General features: G+C 33.6%; 1 protein-coding gene across 1 annotated transcript in view; it reads right to left on the bottom strand.

The window, feature by feature from the left end:
* The window catches only part of LOC128177012 (hemicentin-1-like), a 57,341-nt gene extending 41,290 nt beyond the window's left edge, over positions 1–16,051 (bottom strand). Inside the window, exon 1 of the mRNA XM_052843524.1 lies at positions 15,923–16,051. Within this exon, the coding sequence (XP_052699484.1) occupies positions 15,923–16,010 (88 nt within the window). The 5' untranslated portion in view covers positions 16,011–16,051. The remainder of the gene's footprint in view (positions 1–15,922) is intronic.
* Between the last annotated feature and the right edge of the window lie 6,496 nt (positions 16,052–22,547).

A 22,547-nucleotide genomic window follows, 5' to 3' on the forward strand; every position in this document is an offset into this window, starting at 1 on the left:
AGAAACAATAGAATAACAAGAGGGTCTTCCGTTGGAAACGGAAGACCCTAATAATAACTACAGCAAAGCTCGTTGCACAGCAACGAGTGGGTCTTCCGTTAATGTCAAGAGAAAAGCTAGAAGTATCTGTAAGAAGCAGAGTTCTTAAGCCAAGAACAAGAGTAACTAAAACAATTTAGTATAAAATCGAATAATTCTTTGTACGACTTAACAAAAACTTTTTCGATTTCAAGAATATCTTAACAAAATAAACCCGAATGTGTTAATGTACGACTTGACACGATTATTTTTGGTACGAATTAATTTTTCATTTAACTTCACGCTTTTTTTTAAATCAAGAACGCGGAATCAAAATTTCCGGATAAATCAAATTTTAAACCCGAACTTCTCTGTAGTGCATGGTCCGATTTGAAAACGAATTTCAGTGTTAGATTAAGCTTACAAAGTTCTTTGTTTTTGCTAAATGAAAAATACAAATTATCGCTTAGAAAAAAGTTATCATAAAAAGACTTACTAGCCCTTTTAGCCCCTAATTTTAGGGGCCAGTCCTTTTTTCTTTATATCAAATAAAGGTCTCCCAAATGTAAACATATTTTGTTCACATGTATTCACGAATTGTTAAACGTTTTCGAAATATTTGAACAGCTGTGTTTTAGGGGCCGACCTTTTAACTCCTTATCGGGGCGACCAACAAAAATTTTTTAGTTGCCATATTGTTAAGAACATTATTCTTAACATTTTGTGTTCTACATTGCTTTTCAAAATATTTCTCCTTTTTCAGATATTAATAGTCAAAGTTTTGAACTTCTGGCCCCTTGAAACCCCTAATTACGTAATATATGACTTTGCTATGGTACTGTTAAGATAAACAGCTGTACAGTGAACATTTTTGCTTCTATAATTAATAACAAATTTTTGTTCAGTAAAGAGTTATTTTAGACGATTTTAGAGCCCTCTTGGCCCCTAATTTGAGGGACCAGCCCCTTTTTCTTGATATCAAATTAAAGGTCTTGCAAATATAAACATATTTTGTTCACCAAGTGTTCACAAAGAGTTAACCGTTCTCGAGATATCTGTACAAATGTGTTTAAGGGGCCGACCCTTAAACTCCTTAATGGGGCCATCAACAAAAAAATTTAAGGTGGCATATTGTACAGAACATTATTTTGAGCAACTTTTGTTGTACATTGCTTTTCAAAATGTTTCTCCGTTTTCCGATATAAATGATCAAAGTTTTGAACTTCTGGCCCCTTGAAACCCCTAATTACGTAATATATGACTTAGCTATGGTACTGTATAGATACACGGTTGTACAATGAACATTTTTGCCTCTATGATTAATAACAAATTATTGTTCAGTAAAAAGTTATTGTAAGAAGACTTTAGAGCCCCCCTGGCCCCTAATTTGAGGGGTCAGCCCCTTTTCCTTGAAATCAATTTAAAGGTCTTGCAAAAATAAACATCTTTTGCTTTACATTATTTAACAAAATATGTATACATCAAAAGATATTTTAGAAAATGTTCAAAAATTTCGTGGAAAAATTTGGTTCTTATTTTCAGGTTCAGGCGAGCTTCGAAGCCTTGCACAATTTTCATTTGTGAAGGCAATGGGGTACATCTACATACATATATCTACAATCCCTGAAAATTTCAGGCTTCTATCTTGATTAGTTTCGGAGAAGATGCGTGGACAAAATGACCCTTAAAAATTTACAAAATCGTCAGTTTCTGAAACCGGAAGTGACGTCATACGTTCAAATTTTAACAACCTCGAGTATTTACGATACCAAACAAGTTCTAAAAATTTCGTGGTAATCGGTTGAACAGTTTATGAGATATAAGCCTCAAGAAAAGTCAGAGGAAGACAGTGCTATTCAAAATATTTCTCCTTTTTCAGATATTTATGATCAAATTTTTCAACTTCTGGCCCCTTGAAACCCCTAATTACGTAACATATGACTAAGGTATTGTACTGTATAGATAAACAGCTGTACAATGAGCACTTTTGCTTCTATAATTAATAACAAAATATTGTTCAGTAAAGAGTTATTGTAAGAATACTTTAGAGCCATCTTGGCCCCTAATTTGAGTGGCCAGCCCCTTTTTCTTGATATCAAATTAAAGGTCTTGCAAATATAAATATATTTTGTGCAACAAGTGTTCACGAATTGTTAACCTTTCTCAAGATATCTGTATAAATATGTTTTAGGGGCCGACCCTTAAACTCCATTCCGGGGCCACCAACAACAAAATTTTAGTATTCGTATTGTTGAGAACATTATTTTAAACAACTTTTGTTCTACAGTGCTATTCAAAATATTTCTCCTTTTTCTGATATTAATGATCAAATTTTTCAACTTCTGGCCCCTTGAAACCCCTAATTACGTAACATATGACTAAGGTTTTGTACTGAATAGATAAACAGCTGTACAGTGAACATTTTTGCTTCTATAATTAATAACAAAATATTGTTCAGTAAAGAGTTATTGTAAGAATACTTTAGAGCCATCTTGGTCCCTAATTTGAGGGGCCAGGCCCTTTTCCTTGATATCAAATTAAAGGTCTTGCAAAATTAAACAACTTTTGCATTACATGTTTTAACAAAATATTTATACATCAAAAGATATTACAGAAAATGTGCGAAAATTTCGTGAAAAAATTTGGTGCTAATCTTCAGGTTCAAGCGAGCTTCGAGGCCTTGAGCAATTTTCATAATTGGAAGCATGGGGGTACATCTACATACATTTATCTACAATCCCTGAAAATTTCAAGCTTCTATCTTGATTAGTTTTGGAGGAGATGCGTGGACAAAATGACCCTTAAAAATTTACGAAATCGTCAATATCTGAAACCGGAAGTGACGTCATCGTTTGAAAATTTAATAATATGTAGCACCGATCATGCTTTATCAGTCCTGAAAATTTTATGCATATCGGTTGTGTAGTTTTTGAGAAATAGCGCTCCAAAAAAGTCAGAAAAAGAAAAAAAAAGAATAATAAAGAAAAAGAAACTGTAGAATGACAAGAGGGTCTTCCGTTGGAAACGGAAGACCCTAAAAAGAATCCGAAGAAAAACAATAGGGTCTTCCGTCGGAAACGGAAGACCCTAATGACCCAGTAGTTTTTAAGAAGTTAAAAATGTAAAATTGTCAACGATCTTCTATAACTCTTTTTTGATTGCAATTTTCTTGCATTTCAACATAGTTATGTTGCATGATGACCTAAATATCTTGCATGTCAATATATGTATATTACATGTAAACACATTTGATAAAAAAAAAATTGGGCACACAAGGGACAGAGATATGTCACTCTATATAGAAATTGCATTACTTTCTGTTTCTATAACTTAGGGGAATATAAAATAGGGAAGCAGGCACCTCTTCCGTGGTAAACATCGCAACTTCGGGAATAACTTCATTAGGCATAATTAGCCCATCAGGTGGTCCTTCGACAACCTATGTCATCTTTTCTTCGTGTTCGGTGAAATTGCGCTAATCAATTTCAATCACCGTCTCCAACGGAGTTTTAAATATGGCATTGTTCATGTGAAAATCAATCACATGTTCGTCAGAGGTACATACGCAAGGAATCAAATTTAAAATCCAAACCTCTAAAACTTGTAAAGCATATGGTCTTCTCTTCAACATAATCTGCTAATTTGCTCTTTCCTATACATGTACACGGCTAAAGATGTGCGGCCATTTTTTACATTTGAGGATAGGAAAGTAAACATTTCCTGAACTGGGTTGTTTAATTTCTGCCCGTAACTGACCAGAACTGTTGCCAAAAGATATAAAAGCAATACATATGAGATTCTAAATGTTGTTTTGTACACAAATATTGCATACAAGAACAGGACAATGCCTTTTTATGCACTTAACACAGCTGTCGAACTGCGCAGCTACAGACTTATTTTGAAGATCTAAAAATCTGAATAAATATGGAGGGGTTCATTGGTATCTTCTCTACAACCGTTAGTTGAGAAAGTTTGAATCTTGCTTTTTTATGTTGTAACTTTGCCTCAAAATAGGGTACCCTATTTTCAGCAGTGGGCATGGGATTTATTTGTAGAACAAGAAAAATCCAGTCTATATCAAGAACTCCTAAGTCAATGGAAACACATTAACCTAATTTTTTTATTGAAAAAAATTGAAGTCCGTGTTGAATTTGACATACATATCTATACCTGTCCCATGTTTGTTTTATGGTGTTTTTCAGTTCTATCAGTATAAATTACCGTAAATTCCTTTTGGAAGTGGGGTAAGGGCACAAAACTGATTTTCTATAATTAAAAAAGTCTTCATTATATTTCAATGAAAATCTATCTCAAATGAACGCCCAAAGACACAAATATATATTATGGTTTTTGAGGCAAATTTTAAAAATAGGGCATTCTTCTTTGAGACAAAGTTACAATTTAAGGTATCCGATCAATATAAGGACCTAAATTTTTCAACCTTTAATATCCATCATGTATTTAATACTTTGATATTAATTTAAAGCATTGTAGAGTAGAAAAAGATTTACCGAAAGAAATTTTCAAAAATATTCTTAACTAAGCAATATTTAATAAATGAAGATTGCATTATGGCCTATGGGGACAAGCACATTTTTTAAAATAAAAAAAAATAAATACTAGGAATATCCATATATGCAATGGAATAAAGGTGTATTTTGTTCTTTGGAATAATAAACTATTAAAAAAAATTTATTCCGTATAGATTAAAAATATTTTTTTAATAGAATTAAAGAAAATGGGGACAACTCTTCAAGAAAAGAAAAAGGTCATTTATTAGGACACGTTCCACTCTTACATATTGATACTTAAACATGAAAATTATGTCCAAGTAATAACCCCATAAATATCTGTTTTGCAACAGATTCATTGAATCTGGGGCTCTTATGGATCGGATACCTTAAATCAGCAAGCTCTGACATTTTTCTCAACAAATGGTTGTAGAGTTGGCACCAATGAACCCCTTTCTGATATTTTCAGATTTTAAAATCATCAAAATAAGTCCGTAGCTGCGTAGTTCGACAGCTGTTTAAAGTCATTGAAAAAGGCAAAGTCACGTTCTTCTATGCTTAAATTTCAAATAAAATTAAATGTAGGACGCATTATTTATTGCTTTTATATCTTTAGGGAACAATTTTGGTCAGTTTCGGGCAGAAACAAGCCAGTTGAAGAAATTTTTTTATTCTTATCCTAAAATGTAACAAGATGGCCGCATATCCCCCTTAACGGCATAAATTCCTTTATCGGGGTTTTTAAGTTCCATTCTGTCATTAAATTTTTGAACGTTGACCGCAATGACTGAATTACAGCTATAGTCAGTCACGTGACACACTTTGCACATTTTCTAAAAATGATGCAAGGCTGCTGACATTGACAATTGGATACTTTTATTGTGGGTTTAGACATATGTTAAGCGATGTCAAGTTAAAATGGTAAATCATCAGAAGAACCATTTCAAACCTTAATCATTGGTTATAACTGATATTTCATGCAAAGTTTAATTGATTTGTAGTGTTTTGTAAATTATACAATGGTTTCGGATTCACGACTTCGTCTCGTGATTGTTAAACCCAGGGTTATCAATCAAAACCATGGTATAATTTAGACAAGTCCCCAGAACAGTTTAAAATGCATAGTATATATATTACTTCAACTAGTTTTCAGAAAATGCAATATACAGTTTCGAATCTAGGTGCATAACTGTCTGTCGACCAGAATGTTCTCGTAAATGTTCTACAGACGACAAGTTGGTACATGTATGTTTAACATTATTTCTCATGACTACCAGAGCGCGTTTATATTCTGTGACAACCCTCCCACTGTTTGTAATGACCTTCTCAAGAGATACATTGTATGCTTCAAAATAACATACTGGGAAGACAATCAAGTCGAAGATTGGGATTTTTTTAAAATTATTTTTTTTACATTTCTTAAGACATTTAACTCACACCTTTGTATAATATTTTGAGAAATAAAACTACATTCAAACTTTCATCCGTAAATTTTGCTACATTATTCTAAAAGTGATTGCATCTAAAAATTTAGTTTGTCCTCTCACTGTTAATGGTCGAAAAGCAAGGTAAAAATAATTATCTATATAATACTTTTACTCGTCGCCTTTCATACCAGGAAATCATTTTATGTTGGTCTTTGTGAATGTGCACCTTTTGCGGGTGAATGTCGATTTAAATGCATATTTTAAAGCAGGAATGTTTGTTTTCAAAGTCTATGCAAGATAAGTCTATGTGATCTCTTATTTAAAATTTCGAGATTATTTAAATTTTGCATTTTGGATCTCTCAATATAGATTAATTAACGAAAAAGAAGTCAATTATTAAAAGGTTTTTTTAAAAATGTAAATCATTTAGTTTCGGTCTAACTTTACAATACGTATTAAAAACATAGTTCAATATAAACGACAAGCCTACTTTCACTATTGCAATTTAAGCTTTGGGGGAAATTAGGTTTTATCAACTTTGACGAAATACCCCATTTATTAAAACTGTAATTGAAAACAAAGATCAACAGCTGAAAAAACAATATTTTTATGCCTTAATAATCAATTTCAAGAGCATTTATTGTGTAAATGGGAATATTTGTTTCTGATGTATCTGCTTTTTTCTTTTGGTCAGTGATGCATTTCACATTTGAAATTGTTATCAGCCTGGGTTTCTTTTTAGACGTCGATTCAAATCTGCATGTTTTCAAAATTTAAAGGAACTTCTTCTCCGACAGGTATAATATACATGTGTTTACTACTTTTAAATACTTTTAAAAAACATGAACAATCGTGTCTTACAGTCATCTGATTTCTATTTATCCGTGATAAATTAAACGATATCTTATATTCACAAAAAGGCAGGCAGATGTTAAGTTTGGTAGATAAACATGCTATGAATACTAAGTAGGAACAACTCCATTTAATCTGCTAAAACTCTTTTATATTTGTTTATTTTGTTGAATAATTTTTTATTCATTATTCTTTCTATAACAATTATTGACAAAGCATAATGTAAATGACTCGGTGTTTTAGCGAAGAATTACTGAAAACAATAGTACATGGATATAAAGGAAGACAACACTCGATCAGCTAGCCGATCAACTTTAGTATTTCCCTCAAATCCAGACAAAATAGAGTTCACAACGTAATTAAGCATTCACGTACTACCACTTAATACCGAGTTTCAACACGTCCATTAATATTTTGACAATTGATTAAATCATAATTGTTCAACAATTCTTAAGGGTTCCTATTGTGTTTTGTTATTAAGAGTGGGATTTTTGATTAACTTACAGCCCTAACGTCTCCCTTTAACTTAGTTGGAAATATCGTTTGAAATAGCAACATTAACTTGATATATTTAAAAGAAATCAATTTTATTTCAAAAAATCAATAATCGTCATTGACGTTTTTAAATAGGCAGAATGTCCTTAAACGCTGGAAAGTTTTATGAAGTGACCAATTCAATTATGTTTTGCTCTTCTTTATCGAATTGCAATCATGCATGTCTAGGTATACTGGGTTTGAGTATAACACGACAATTATTCTTTCGATATACTGACTTTTTTTAGAGAAGACTGTCAATGATGTAATTTTGTTTTTATCAACAAGTATTTCCCGTGAAAATTTAAATGTTTCAAAAATACCAGTCATAAATTTCTTTTCATTTGTATACAGCTATGAAACAAGTTTGGGCAAATATATATATATATATATATATATTATATGAAACAATTACGAAAGTTAACATGTTGTTTCTTAACAATCTTCTTTAAGACGCCAGTGAGTTCATGTTTTTCAAAGACGTCATTGATTGATACCAAATATTGATAGTTTGTCGTTTGTTGGTACTTTCGAGAATATTCTAAAAAAAATCAGTCCAAGTAATAGAGATCCAGTTACGTTACCAGCGGCAGAACCGTGATAAGTTCGATCCGCCAAACTCATTGCAATGGATAATAGCATAGAGAAAATTAGAAATGAGATGAAGATCTTAAATAATATGTAAACGGTGTGACCGTTTGACCGAGCGCAGATTCAACACAGTGCAGTTTGATTTTTGTAGAATTTATTTGAAACGCACACCGTATGATCCGCCTGGTTGCCTACTCAAATCATAAGCCAAAGTTAAACTAAACGTCGCGTGCTCAGTCTACATTATGACGTCATATTTCAGACGTAAAACGTTCAAGTTTTGTCTTCGGAAATAGCCGAGAGAGTTACGTGATTCCGATTTTTTTTTATTTCCTCTTTCATTGTTTATCAATTAAATTCATATGAATATGCCGCTGTATTAAAATTGAATACTTTATTCAGTATCTAAAAGATCTGTTCCTGGACGTTAATGTTTTTATTTTCCATCTGATAATTTGACAAGACATACATAGAACAAGTCGTGTTTCTTGATTGAAGCACTATTGAAACTTATCTGGTTTCCTTTTTAATTTCCTTTAATTCAAATTACCTTCTATTGAAACACTGGAACTTATTTAATCGAGTTTAGGGGCAATACACATCGGTAAGTACCAGTCAATTAATGATCGAACTAACTTTTTTAAAACAAAATGGCTGCCAATATGGCGGCGCCCAGGGCTGGAAGAAATTTTTTTTGGCCTTAGTACCCCTGATTCAACTTTCATTTTTCACTGATTTTCTTTTATATACGTGTCACCATTAATCCTCGCTTCGCGAGGCGGGCTTCGCCCGCCTCTCGCTGCGCTCGGTATTACTACTAGTTTCAATTATGATCAATGAGCAACGTGTTTTTTTTTTTATCTTGGCAAGACTTATTAATGCTGTCAAAATCTTAAGCAAAGAAGTTTTGTAGAAGCTGCTGAACTTTTTCTGTCTTAGGAAAAAAACAAGAGGCCAGTTGGCCTTAACGGTCACCTGAGTAGCATATAACCCAAACATAAATTTGTCGAGGAGTCTCATATATGCATTTAATTAATTAGGTTTCCTTCTGGAGTAGAAAAAATTATAAATTTGTAATGACGACCACCTCCCTGCCTGAAATCTCTCACAAAGAACTGGAAAACCTATCATTTTGGCGAAAAACTTAAAGATCTGGTCTACAAAATCATGAATTCAGTTTTCCTTTCAGGTGTGAGGTAGTAAAGAAGATAATTTTATAACATTAAATGCAGTAACACCTATTCATCCATTTTGGCCCTGCCTTCGAGTCAAACCAACCCATACTCTAGGGGACATGAAAATTAAATTTTCAGTAGAGGACTTCCCGGTAAACATAATTAATATGTGAACGGTGTGACCGTTGGACCGAGCGCAGATTTAACACAGTGCAGGTTGATTTATGTATGATAAAATATATTTAAAACGCACACAGTAGGATCCGCCTGCATAGTTGCCTACTCATTCCATTCGTCAAAGTTAAACTAAACGTCGCGTGCTCCGTCTACATTATGACGTCATATTTCAGACGTAAAACGTCCAAGTTTTGTCTTCGGAAATAGCCGAAGACAGTTACGTGATTCCGAATTTTTTTTATTTCTTCTTTTATTGTTCATCAATTTTATTCATATGAATGCCGCTGTAATAAAATTGCATACTTTGTTCAGTATCTAAAAGATCAGTTCCTTGACGTTTATGTTTTTATTTTCAATCTGATAATTTGATAAGACATACATAGAACAAGTCGTGTTTCTTGATTGAAGCAATATTGAAACTTCTCTGGTTTCCTTTTTAATTTCTTTTAATTCAAATTCACTTCTATTGAAACACTGGAACCTATTAAAGCGAGTTTAGGGGCAATAAACATCGAAAAGTACCTGTCAATCAATGATCGAACTAACTTTTTAAAAACAAAATGGCTGCCAATATGGCGGCGCCCAGGGCTGGAAGAATTTTTTTTTGGCCTTAGTACCCCTGATTCAACATTCATTTTTCACTGATTTTCTTATATATACGTGTTACCATTAATCCTCGCTTCGCGAGGCAGGCTTCGCCCGCCTCTCGCTGCGCTCGGTATAAGTCAGTTTTTATACAGATGCGTGAAAATGGAGAGGAACATTTTTAAACATCATAACCATGTATTCAGTTTTTTGCCCAGATGTGTGGGAGAAGAAAAAAAAAAATTTAAGATCTGAAACATGTTTACTATATGACCATATTGGGCCACCCTAGAGCCTAAACCCCTAACAAAGGGGTCATGAATTTCACAGTTTTGGTAGAGTGCTTCATGGACAAAATAACCAGTCATTTAGTTTTTAACAAATATAAATGGGAGTAGAGAAGATGATTTTCTAAGATTTAATACATTTTTATTATATGGCCATATTGGCCCCACCCTAGAGCCTGAATTCCTGACCCAGGGGTCATGAATTTCATATTTTAGTTGGGAGCCTCATGGACATCATAATCGTGCATTTAGTTTTTAACAAATATACATGGGATTAGAGTGGAAGATTTTCTAATATTTCATACATTTTTACTATATGGCCATTTTGGCCCCACTTTAGAGCCAGAACCCCTGACACAGGGGCCATGAATTTCAAAATTTTGGTAGAGGGCTTCATGAACATAACTATGCAACCAGTTTTTTCCTCGCATGTGTTGGAGTAGAGAAGAAGATTTTCGAAATTTTGGGTTTTTTTTGCATATTTGGCCCCACATGTGGCGCCCCGGGGGTGGTAGAGCCATGAATTTCGCAATGTAGATTCCTCTTACCATAGAGATGCCTTACACCAAAATGGTCACAATCACCCTTGTAGTTTTTGAGAAAAAGTTCAAAAAGTAAAATGTTAACGCACGACGACGGACGAAAACGGATAGCAATTGGTCACCTGAGTTTACTCAGGTGACCTAAAACAAACTTTGAATTTGGTTGTCACTTATATTTTTTAAACTAAAAGGAGACAATCACCTTACCCCTATGCGTCGTTTATTTAATTCATTAAATTCAATGATGTAATAATGTTCTTTCAGTTGAACGCCACAGGTTTTTTTTTTCATAGATATTGAATTGCTTACTTACATGAAAACAGCGTACAATTCAAGACTCAGTTTTTTCATTAAGAAGTATTTATTTCACATGAAATTTGGATGTTACATAAAAGTAAAGATTATTGTAGTATTGTGTTGCAGTATACTGTGTATGAGCATTTTTAAAATGAGTATGGGTATACATTGACCACCAATTATTTATGATTTATTTTCAGTTGTTTATTGATTTTGATTAATTTTGTTGCAAAGGACAATTTTTTTTACCTTTAAGTGTTAATTTCTGAAAACCTTCTTATATTGTCTATTTTATTATAACAAAGGCACCGCTAAGTGGAACATCCCCTCGCAACATGAATCATTTTGATAGGAAATGCATTATTTGACATATTTGTAATGGGGAGAAGACCAACTTGAACTTTTTTAGTTTTTAGTGTTTTTTGTTAAAACCTATAATTTGACCCCAAAAATTTGCGAAAATTAGCCCATTGATTTTTGTCGATGTTTGTATGTGATCAATGGGATATGTCGATAGATCAAAATATATCAAGTAGCCTTTTGTAACAATAACTTGGACAATCCTTTTACCTAGACTACAAACCATCAACAAAAGGACTCTTAAACGGTGCTTTCATGTATACAGATAAGTAAGATTGATTCAACTTGAGAACAGCGTGTCAACAACTTTCTAACCATGCTTGATCACACATCAAAAGTCTTAAATGCATGGAAACACGAGCTTGGAATTTTATTAAAGTTTATGCAGAGAAAAATATGACTAAAGCATCTTTGGATGCCAAAATTAGATCACTAATGATATGTAAGTCTAATTTCTGTTTAAAAGACGTTGTAATAAAAATATTAAGTGTATTGCGCGAATATTTTCATCCTTTTGTCGTCTATTTAAAAAAAGATTCTAGCAAAATGCACACTTCTGATATATGTTCAACTGATCTGCAAAAGAATAGTTGTCTATCTTGATAACTGTATGAGGGGTATTCCGTACAATAGGGGTACCCTATGTGCACTATTTTGCCAAAAATGACATAGTTCGAAAGCTATTAGTTTATTCATAAAATATCAGAAATCAAAATCCTAGCAATATGCACTCCTTTGATATATGTACATTTGATCTGAATAAAAACTTTATATCTTGAAAACTGTGGGAGAAGTTATCCGTACATTACGGGTATCCATTTTGGCAGCCGCCCACCCGCCATTTTCACTATTTCAATAACCGGATTTTTCTTTGCAAAACCCAGTTAAAAATTAAACTTCTAAAACCACTCCTCTACGATACGCTTTACAAAAGTGAAATTTCTTTCTTGTGTTTGGTTTTATATTGTCAATTGCATATCATAGCCGAATTTTATCCATTTAATAATAGGATTTAACCACTCAGGGTTAAATTCATTTATCGAAGGGCCAATAAGCTTATTTCAAGATTCAAATGGGTCTTGCCTTGAATTTAGTATTATCAGTGTCCTCAGGCACTTTGTCTTTTCGGATATTAGTAACCTCAACCAAATATGTGACGTCATACGCAAGTTCGTCAGTCTTCTCGAAAAAATTCACAAGGTAAGCTGTGAATTTTCGCTTCATAAATCTGTATTTCGGCCCTTAATTTGTCAAGATACTACTGTTCAAGTAATTTGTGGTGTAAAATAAGATTGTTGAAACGGTAATTAGATAAACAAAATAATCCGATGACCGTTTATTCTTGTCGATTTGTTGGGATTGGAATAAGATTCACCCGCGTGCAGACAGCAGCATGTCCATCGGTCTACACGTAATTTCTGGCGTATTGATGCATTCTTTCTATTTCATAACCAGATATATTTTTGTTTTGTATTTACATTCCGAGCAATTTGGCATGCTAAGAGAAAAAACCCAGAGCTTGCCCAGCCAACGACAAGGTCGATGAGGTAGCGAGCGAAGATGCCGAACACGTTACCTTGAACGAAAAGACGAGAAGAAACGCGTTTTGAACAAAAATAATATGACAACCACTGCACTGACAAGGAATATCCAAGGAACGTCGAAACAAGACAGACTAAAATCCAGGCACATATAATTTAAAAATCCTCGATACTTGTAGACTGTTTTCCTTTTATGTTATAACATTGCACATGCGCAACCACACACGGAGGTGGCAGATCGAGCAATGTCAATGAACGCATGGATTTTAACATCTTCGCTTGCCAAGGGTTTTCGGTCCACTTTGCTCCCCATAAACCCTTGGCGGATTTCATTGCGAAAACTCGGTGATGTGGTGGCGCTATCTAGCGAGCAACTTGAGTTGCGCCCCTTGCATATTTACATTTTGATCGAATTAAACAACGGGTTATATACACTCTACGGCATTAATACAACTTGAAAACATGTTGACTACCGAATATCGGAACATAATTAACGATGCTATTAAATACGAATTAAGTTATAAACTAGGGAAAGCATGGAATGTTTTATTCATAGTGTTTTGTATGGACCTGTACCAGGAGTGAAAAAGTCGCGATTTATATCAAAGCTTTCATGTCATAAAACCAGGTATCGTTGTCGTAAATATTGTGAACTAAAGAAATTAAATAAAATAAATCTCATTAAACCTTTAAAAGCAATAACCATAAGCAGGAACGTATATACTAACGGGATGGCAGCTTCTACATTCGCCATGTTTACTTCCCATGCTATCACTCGAGCCTTGACAAGTTTGTAGAACTATGTTCAATCCCAGTCAAATATATAGTTTTTTTAAGCGATCTGGTTAGACCATAGTTGGCGAGGCACTTTACTCGAGAACTTGTGTCGCAATTTGTTAAAAGCACCGAATGATTTACCAAAGATAACACATGTGTTTTCTCTTAAAGTTTATATTTACAAGCACTGCGATTAGATCGGCTACTCGCAACTGCAGCCAATCATAAAACGGAGCTCGTCACTGAGTTTTCGCAATGAAATCCGCCAAGGGTTTATGGGGAGCAAAGTGGACCGAAAACCCTTGGCTAGCGAAGATGGGATTTTAGAAACGGAGCGTTTTTGTTGAAACTGATGGAAACGAGTCGATGTTACGTTGTTACTTTCTTGGATTTATTATCATTTAGCTATGGGGTTGAATTTAGTGCCGCCGGGGTTTTCAAAAAGATACAGAGATCGAAACTAATATGGCGACTAAATGCATTTATGAATTCATGTCAGCTTTAACAAGCATTCTGAGAGTATTGCATAAGCAATTTACGTCCCCTACCGGTTTGTATTATTCTATGAAAGCTTCCAAGCATACAACTATTTCAGAGCTATTGTAAACGAGATGTCATGCTTTAATCAGAGATAAAAGAACAGAGGAAATTAAAACTATATAGTTGATATAGAAATTAAATACGAAATAGGTAAAATAATACTCTTTATTTCATCTCCTGTAATTTCGCCAAGTCTATTCTGTATTCGCTGGTAAAAATTTGTGAAAACAATGCACTGTTATGCACAGTATCATTTCTTACCGTCTTCTGTACCCCGAATCAAACCAAACAGTTAAACAGCCCAACCCGACAACGAACCCGATTGTAATAATAATACAAAAAAAACCTTCCGATTAAATTTACAACACAATGCTTGAAACTATTTTATAGAATTTATTTATTTGTTAGAAATGATAAAAGGAATGGAACAGGAAAAGGAATGGTACAAGTAACGCACGATATTATTACTGACTACATACTGACCTCGTTTATTCAGTTACACACCGAACCCGATAACGAACCCGAACATTAATAAATTGGAATATAAAAAATTAATTTTCTCGAAAATATGTCAATCAGACGCTACAAAAGTGTAAACTTGATCTGTAGTTTGACATTTTGAAGCTGTTCAGCATGTTTCATATTATTCCTCAAATGCATAAAGAAAAAAAGTGTGGAAAACTGAAGATGGACAGACAGACGGACTGACGGACGGACAGACAGACGGACGGACGGACTGACGGACGCAGAGGAAAGCTATAGTCCCCTCCGGTGAAACCGGTAGGGGACTAACAAGCATTCATGGAGCATTGCATAAGCAATACACGTTTCCTATCATTTTGTATTATCACTAATTATTACATGTATTAGTAATCAAACTACAAAGTTAAACAGTCCAAGCCGGTAATAAACCCGATTGCAATGGTACAAAAACCATGCCGATTGAATTTAAAACACAATGCTTGACACTATTTTACAGAACTTATTTGTTTGAAAGAAATGATAAAAGTAATGATACAAGTAAAGCACGATATTATAACTCACCACATATTGGCCTCGTTTATTCGATACACAGCGATTGCGAACATTAAAAATTTGGAATATTTAAAAAATTAGTTTACTTAAAAACATGTCAATCAGACTCAACAAAAGTGTAAACTTATCTGTTGTTTGACATTTTGAAGCTGTCCAGCAAGTTTCATATTATTCCTCAAACGCAAAAAGAAAAAAAGTGTGGAAAACTGAAGATGGATAGACTGACGGACGCAAAGGAAAGCTAAAGTAACCTCCGGTGAAACTGGTAGGGGACTAAAAACGGAGGTATGTTAAATGGCATTTAAGCAGAAGAAAATGAAATATACCGGTATGTGTTTGGACCAAAGCAAAGCAAATTTAATTTTTATGTAATGACGTCATTTTGAGTCATGTAATTTAAAATCATAGTTGAGTCATATATCTTTAAATTTTACCCGAATTTAATGAAACCATTACAATCGTAGCAGCAGTTTCTTAATTATGCTTCTTTCATAAGTTGTTTTTCTAACAGTACGTGATTAAGAATATGTTAATATGCTTGTTAACATTGAAATCAACACAGTAACTGTTGCAAAAAATGCAAATTGCAAAAGAAGCTACACATAATAACTTATATCATTGATTAAAGCGAATTAAGGTTTAAAATTATGATTATTAAATGGACTTTACTTACCATCTACGTAAGAAATTTGATTTAACCATGCAATCAGTACTATAAAAATAAATATTTTCAATAGTTGACTCTCAGTCCAGGAAATCATTTTGATGTTCGTCTTCGGCTTTCGTTTCCTGAATGAGCACCTTTTGCGGGCGAATGTGGATTTAAATAATTGTTGGCGATATTTAGAAGTAAGAATGTTTGTTCAAAATAAACATGAATAAACAGGTCGCTGTAATCTCCTTCTAAACATATCGATAACGATTTTAAATTCCTACTTTATGTTTTTCATTAAGGGTCGATGATCACGATTTTGGTCCAAAATTTTTTTTTCCGACTTTAAATTTAACAATGCTTCCACGAAGCATTTTTAATAGGCAACCAACAATCTGAGTGTCATTCATTGAGTTATATGGGAGTTACAGAATTTATTTATTTTAAATGTTGAAGTAAAATTTTAGTTTTAGACATAAAATGAACGTGTAAAACATTAAAATGAAAATAAGAGAGGTTTTGCATCACCTTTACAGGCTTATGAACAAACTTTGTGCATTAGCATTATACATGCATGTATGAGACATTTGAACTCCACACCAAAACCTTTGGATAAAAAAAAATAAAACTAGATGCTGTCATTAGACAGTAATACCCGCACCAAGTGTTTGCCCCTAATTAACACTGTTTTGTACCAGTTTAATTAAAAATGAAGGCCACATGCAAGCTCCGGTAATACAATTAAAATTATATAGTTTTCGAAACTGAAGGATGAGATTCCTTCCCATATGATAATACACATGAGCAGCACTTTATGTGCAATTTGGAGTAGAACTGTTTGCAGTGAATTTTCAGTTAATCAATAATCTTAACATTTCATGTCATAGAAAATATAATGGTCTATATAATTATTACAAACAAAATTAAAAATTAAATTATGCCCCTACCCGTGGCGGTTGCCGGTTTTAGATTTTCTTCTGCCTACATGTACATAATCGTGTGCACAGATTTAGAGAAGGGGTGGGAGTGAGGGGTCGAGACCCACCCCCCCACCCCCCCACAAAAATTCATTTATATCAATTGTAAAATTACCAAAAATACACCTTGAACCTCTCTTACAGACATGTAAACGCTCTAACCCATTGCGCTTCAATGTTAGGTGACATTATTTGTGGGTAAATATTTAATTTATATTTAATATACTTTATTGTTTATCTCAATAGGAAGTATACATCACAATATGCCGGTCGTTACTGTCCTGCACCACCTTAAAGCTGTAATTTACCTAATAGTGCAAGTGGATTTGAAGTTTAGTTCTTAAAAATATATGCATGTTACAAATAACTGATCTTTGTCTGAAGTAACGTACACAAAACTGGTCTGCAGGTCTCATTAGCTATAGCGGGAAATAGTTTTACCCAGCTCTTCGATAGATGGGTTCACGTGTATACATACATGTCTGTGTTTTCCATATGTAGAGAAGGATTAGTTAAGATCAGCTAAAGGAATTCATTATTGTGTTTTAATTGGATTATCATTATGATGTTGACCAATATAGGTAAGCAAAATACATTTAGTAGCAGTAGCACAATATCATGAGATGCCAGCACACGTAGGTTTTACTTTCACTTTCTAAATGTGATCTCCCTTTGACAGCATACTGCTTCATCATCTCTTAATATTTAAATAACCTTATCATCATTACCTATCCTATCCCATTTGTAAAGTTTCTGTCATTTTAGTTGCAAAAGTTTTTTTTTTTTCATTTGTCAGACTTGCACTATTGAGTTGACCCCATATTGACCCGGCCTGTATAAACAATTTCTTATTCAATTTGTGTATTATATGTAAGTAAGTGTAGACACTTATCTTTTTTATATGAGTTATAATAGGAAGGATGGAGTATTTCTTTCTTAATGTATTATAATGCATCAAATACAATGTAGGTCATGACCTTATGGGAATGTTCTGACCCCTGGAAAAATTGAATTAAGCATTTTCCAAAATGTTAATGTGCATCAGGAGAGAAAAGGCAATCAAGAAATGATTTAAAATTTGCTGCTGTACACATGTAAGAATGTATTAAGAAGACTGAATCTTTAGAACCAGGTTAGATTGGGGGGGGGGGGTGAATGTGGAGTATAAACATTTATAATTTGAATCATTTATTGTTATTAATTTTAACTTGTCAATGAATGCTAGTTATTGATCCCAAGGTAAAATATGACCTTTGATCATATCTCAATAGATCATTTGTCAAATATGCAAGGTGTAATGAATTTTTTTCAAGAATAACATTTTTTACCAGTTTATAAAAGTTTTAAGACATCCAAATTATATTTTGATTTTGATAGATCATTCGACAATTAAGGGGGAGGGGGGGGGGAGAGAACAGTTTATATTTGAGTTTGTTTGGGGGTGGGGGTTCCAAGTCATATATTTGACAATTTTTTAATGTAATTAGAATTAAGACTAAGCCATACTACAGTCATGAACATGAATAGTATAGAACAAAACACAAACTAATACATGTTAATATATGCATAGGAAGTATTACGAAACATGGATGATTGATCTATATCTGGGTTCTTAAATTGAATTATATATCATGTACATATTATATTATTGTTTTTTTGTTCCAGGCATTTCAGATGGTATGTAAGTCATGATCCCAAGTGCTCTTCCTGATATTATCAAATATCATAAAAACCATTGAGATCCCCACCTTAATCCAAAGATATTATTCCTCCTTAGGTCATGGCGCATCAGATCATTATGTCATGTAAGTCACTACCCTAAGGGGTTATCCTGCCAAGGGGTCATCCTGACCCCCCTTAGAATAAGAAATTGTCAACTAGAGACGAGCTCGTTGCAAGCAACAATTAGGTTTTCTGTCGTAGCTGCGTCATACTTGTGACGTATTACAAAAAATTGATAGCTGACCATAGTACAATATTAGATGTGTAAACACTGAGAAACATAGTATTATATTTCTGTGACCGCGTAGATTTTACGGTGATAGAGAATTCGTCTGGATCTTCATCGGTCGTGTGCAGTACGAACCGGGTGAGGGAATGTTGGCGTAAAGTGTATAAGGTGTAAGGTTGTGGCGCGCTGTGGGCCGTAAGCTAAAACGAAGGGTAGGTTTGCCGTATTCCCGAAGGTCCACCAGTATACAGTTCCAGAGAAATAAACAGGCAATTGATGCAGGATTCCACATTATTGGACGAGACTCAACGATGGCAACATTATAACAATTTAACAGACAGACATGTTACAAACAATTCGGATATGGCCAGTAGTGGCCTCCGGACTCAAGACTCTGGGAGAGTCGGACGTGGCCGGGGCTGGCCACCGTATTCCAGACTGCGCATTGACAATTGTACATAACTATTTATAAGAATCTTAACAATGAGTATAAATTGACAGGTAATGATATAAGTAAGCTGAGTGAAAGGTTCACAGATATAAACTAATTAAATAAACTCAATGAGTCTTTGATGTCCAAGAAATGAAAATTTGATAATTGCACAATGTTGTTTTAAGAAATTAACAGTCCTTGAGACATGACACTCTGTCTCTTGGAAATCACATATAAAGTCTTGATTAAATTAAAAGTGTCAATCACTAAATAAAAAAGTAACTTTGTAAGAAATAAACTGTGAGAAAAAGTTACGAATTTTACAAGTAAAGTCAAAAAAAAAATTATAATTGAACAGTGCATTTTGCACGATGATACTACATGTTTATAAGCAAATGCAGATCTTAACACGTTGTCTCTAGTTTGATTCGCCGCATGTTATTCACAGAGTGGGACTGTGGTTATGTCCGCTACGAAGGTAAAAAGACCATTGGCAAACGTTTTACACGCATTTTTATCGAACGCAAGCGCCAATGAATCTCTTAGTATATATCCGGAGATCCTGGAAAGGACTATGTGCGATATGGTCAAATATCTGCCCCCGATTTCTACCATTTTTTAAATAGTATCGTATAAAAATGAAATCTTCACAAATTATTGTATGGAGGATGCCTATAACTTTAATCTTGATTTTAGTCATCATTGCTCACTCACTATTTATCTATGACGTCACCTAAATGACCTAATTCCCGCAAATATGCAAACAAATGAAGATATTCTCATTTTTGCTCTATATTTTGCATTCGGAAGTATAGAGCGCAGGTCTGCTCAAGTGCAATTTTAACATATGTTTTTCTTTAGATAGTTATACATATTATACTAAAAAATGGTACTTAAGCAAGCCTGCGCTCGATGTTTTTTACCAGTCGAAAAACCATCGGAAAACACCCATATTTTGCTACAAAACACCAATTTATCAAAATAATGCAATATTCATGACGTCATTTCTACGTTATGACGTCACTGTGGTGATAACCTTTTACACCTTTATTTCCAATATGATTTTAACTATCTTTCATCTTATTTTAATGCTCTTTCTAAAACTTTGATTTTGGGGGGCAAAAATTGCATAAAATCCGCACTTAGTCCTTTTACAAGGGGTTTTGAAGAATAATTTTGTATTTCGAGGAAGGGAAACATGCGCGGATCTGAAAATTTTTCCGGGGAGGGGGTTGAATAGTCAAACGGTTATTTAAGTTTGCCAAGGGATGTCCGAGGCATATTTGGTAAGTTTATAATGTACACGTTATTGAAAGAAATTTCGCTAGGGGGGGGGGGGGGGGGTTCTGGAACCCTTCCCCTTCTAGATCCGCGCACGGAGAAGACCGATGCCGGTAATTTTACTATAATTTTTACCATTTTTATTTAATTATTCATGTTCATAATTATCAGAAAACCAATATTACCTTTCAAAGCAGTTAAAACTTAAGATACGAACCATTTAGTCTCGGTGAGTATTGCGTCCGCGTACGAAAATAATGGCAATTTTCAAGAAATTCGGATGGACGATCTGAGTCCTAGGTCGTCCATCCGATTCTTTTTCTGACTAAAAGCTACAGACCTGCAGTAAGAGATTGTCAAACTCTTATTGATTATGTCAATTTGTTTGTCTCAAAGAATCATTTTTAAATCAATAAAGTTTTACCTTAAAAAAAAAGAAAGAAATCGGGCACAATTTTCAATGTTAGCATTTTACAATTTTATGGTCTAATAAAATTTCAAGAAACAACTCTTCATTGCTTTATCCGAAATATTGCATGAAAAAAAATTTACATCGCATTTTTTAAATTACAAAAGGATATTCAAAATAAACTTGATTTTACCGCTAACAAACAGGCATAAAGAGAGACTGAGAATCAATTTCTTCTCTCTTTTTTTTTTTACATCAAAAGAAATTCAAAAATAAATCAAAATATATTTTTTCTTTGTATGCGTTAATGAAAATATAGATCAGCAAGGGGTTCTTTGTCGTGCAAGCACCTACTTACATATATAATGTAACAGATTGTTAAACGGGTCTACAACGATGACAAATATCGAAAAGCAATATTGTGGGTGAAGGATGAATGTGTACTTTGTTTTTGAAGTTTATTTTTGATACATGTAATTATATTTATCTGGATCGGTTATGTTTGTTAGTTTGTTTTGTTTATTAAAGAGGGGAATAAAGAAATGAGTAATTTTCAAGCACGTAGCATCGTTTTTGAAAGGGGGGGGGGGGCAAACTCATCCAACAAACTTGACAAGCAAAAAAAGAAATTTCTTTTTTTAGAATTTTCCAAAATTTTCAAAATTTCACTCATAATTTCATGATTTTCATACCATTTTTTTACATGCTACAAAACTGGGGGAGGGGGGGGGGGGCAACTCCATGATAATTCAATTTTTTATGTAAATTTTAAAAAAAAAAGTTGCTGCGAGAAAAAGTGGGGAGAGGACATATTTATGTCATATAACATTTGAAACTTATTTCATTCCACCCACAAGCTTGAAATAATGAAATAATTTTAATGAAAACGATATAAATAGACGTCATAAATCCCATATCAAACTACATATTACCACTTGATTCTGTGCGTCTTTTGAATGAATTTATAAACAGCGGCAAATTCTAAAATGTATTTTTAAAGGTAATGTTAGCTGCAAGTCTGTAGACCTTGTATGAAAAATTTCGGATGGTAGTTTTTTTCCGGGATACAGACCGAGCGGTACATATATGCAGTTAAGATAACTAAGAATGATTCCAATAAAATACTTTGTTGAGTAATGCAAGCTTTTAAGAAAGCAATACTTATATTTGTTTAAAATATAACACCCAAATACTTCGTCTTACATTCGCTATTTGTAGAACAAGCAGAACCAGTATCAGTCTGACCGGCCTCACCATATACATTGTTGGAATTTAATTGTCCTAGCATTGCATTGCTCTGCATGTACACAATTTCTTTTAAATATTAAACACTTAAAGTGTTCATCTATATGGCTACACATAACGTACACACGTGATTCAAAATAAACAACACGGAAAACAATAAAGAATTCAGTCATTGAGTCTACATTTTATAGAACTTGTAAAAAAAACCATTGTGGGTCTGAATGTTTGTTGATATGTCAATCTATCAATATACAGTTTGTTAATTATTTTCGATTGCTAAGGCTACAGCGTATTTGATGAACATAGAACAACATTTTTTCCATGCCACTTTTTTCCATGGAAGATAGCGA

This window comes from Crassostrea angulata, chromosome 1, assembly GCF_025612915.1.
Source record: "Crassostrea angulata isolate pt1a10 chromosome 1, ASM2561291v2, whole genome shotgun sequence".
NCBI classification, from domain to species: Eukaryota; Metazoa; Mollusca; class Bivalvia; order Ostreida; family Ostreidae; genus Magallana; species Magallana angulata.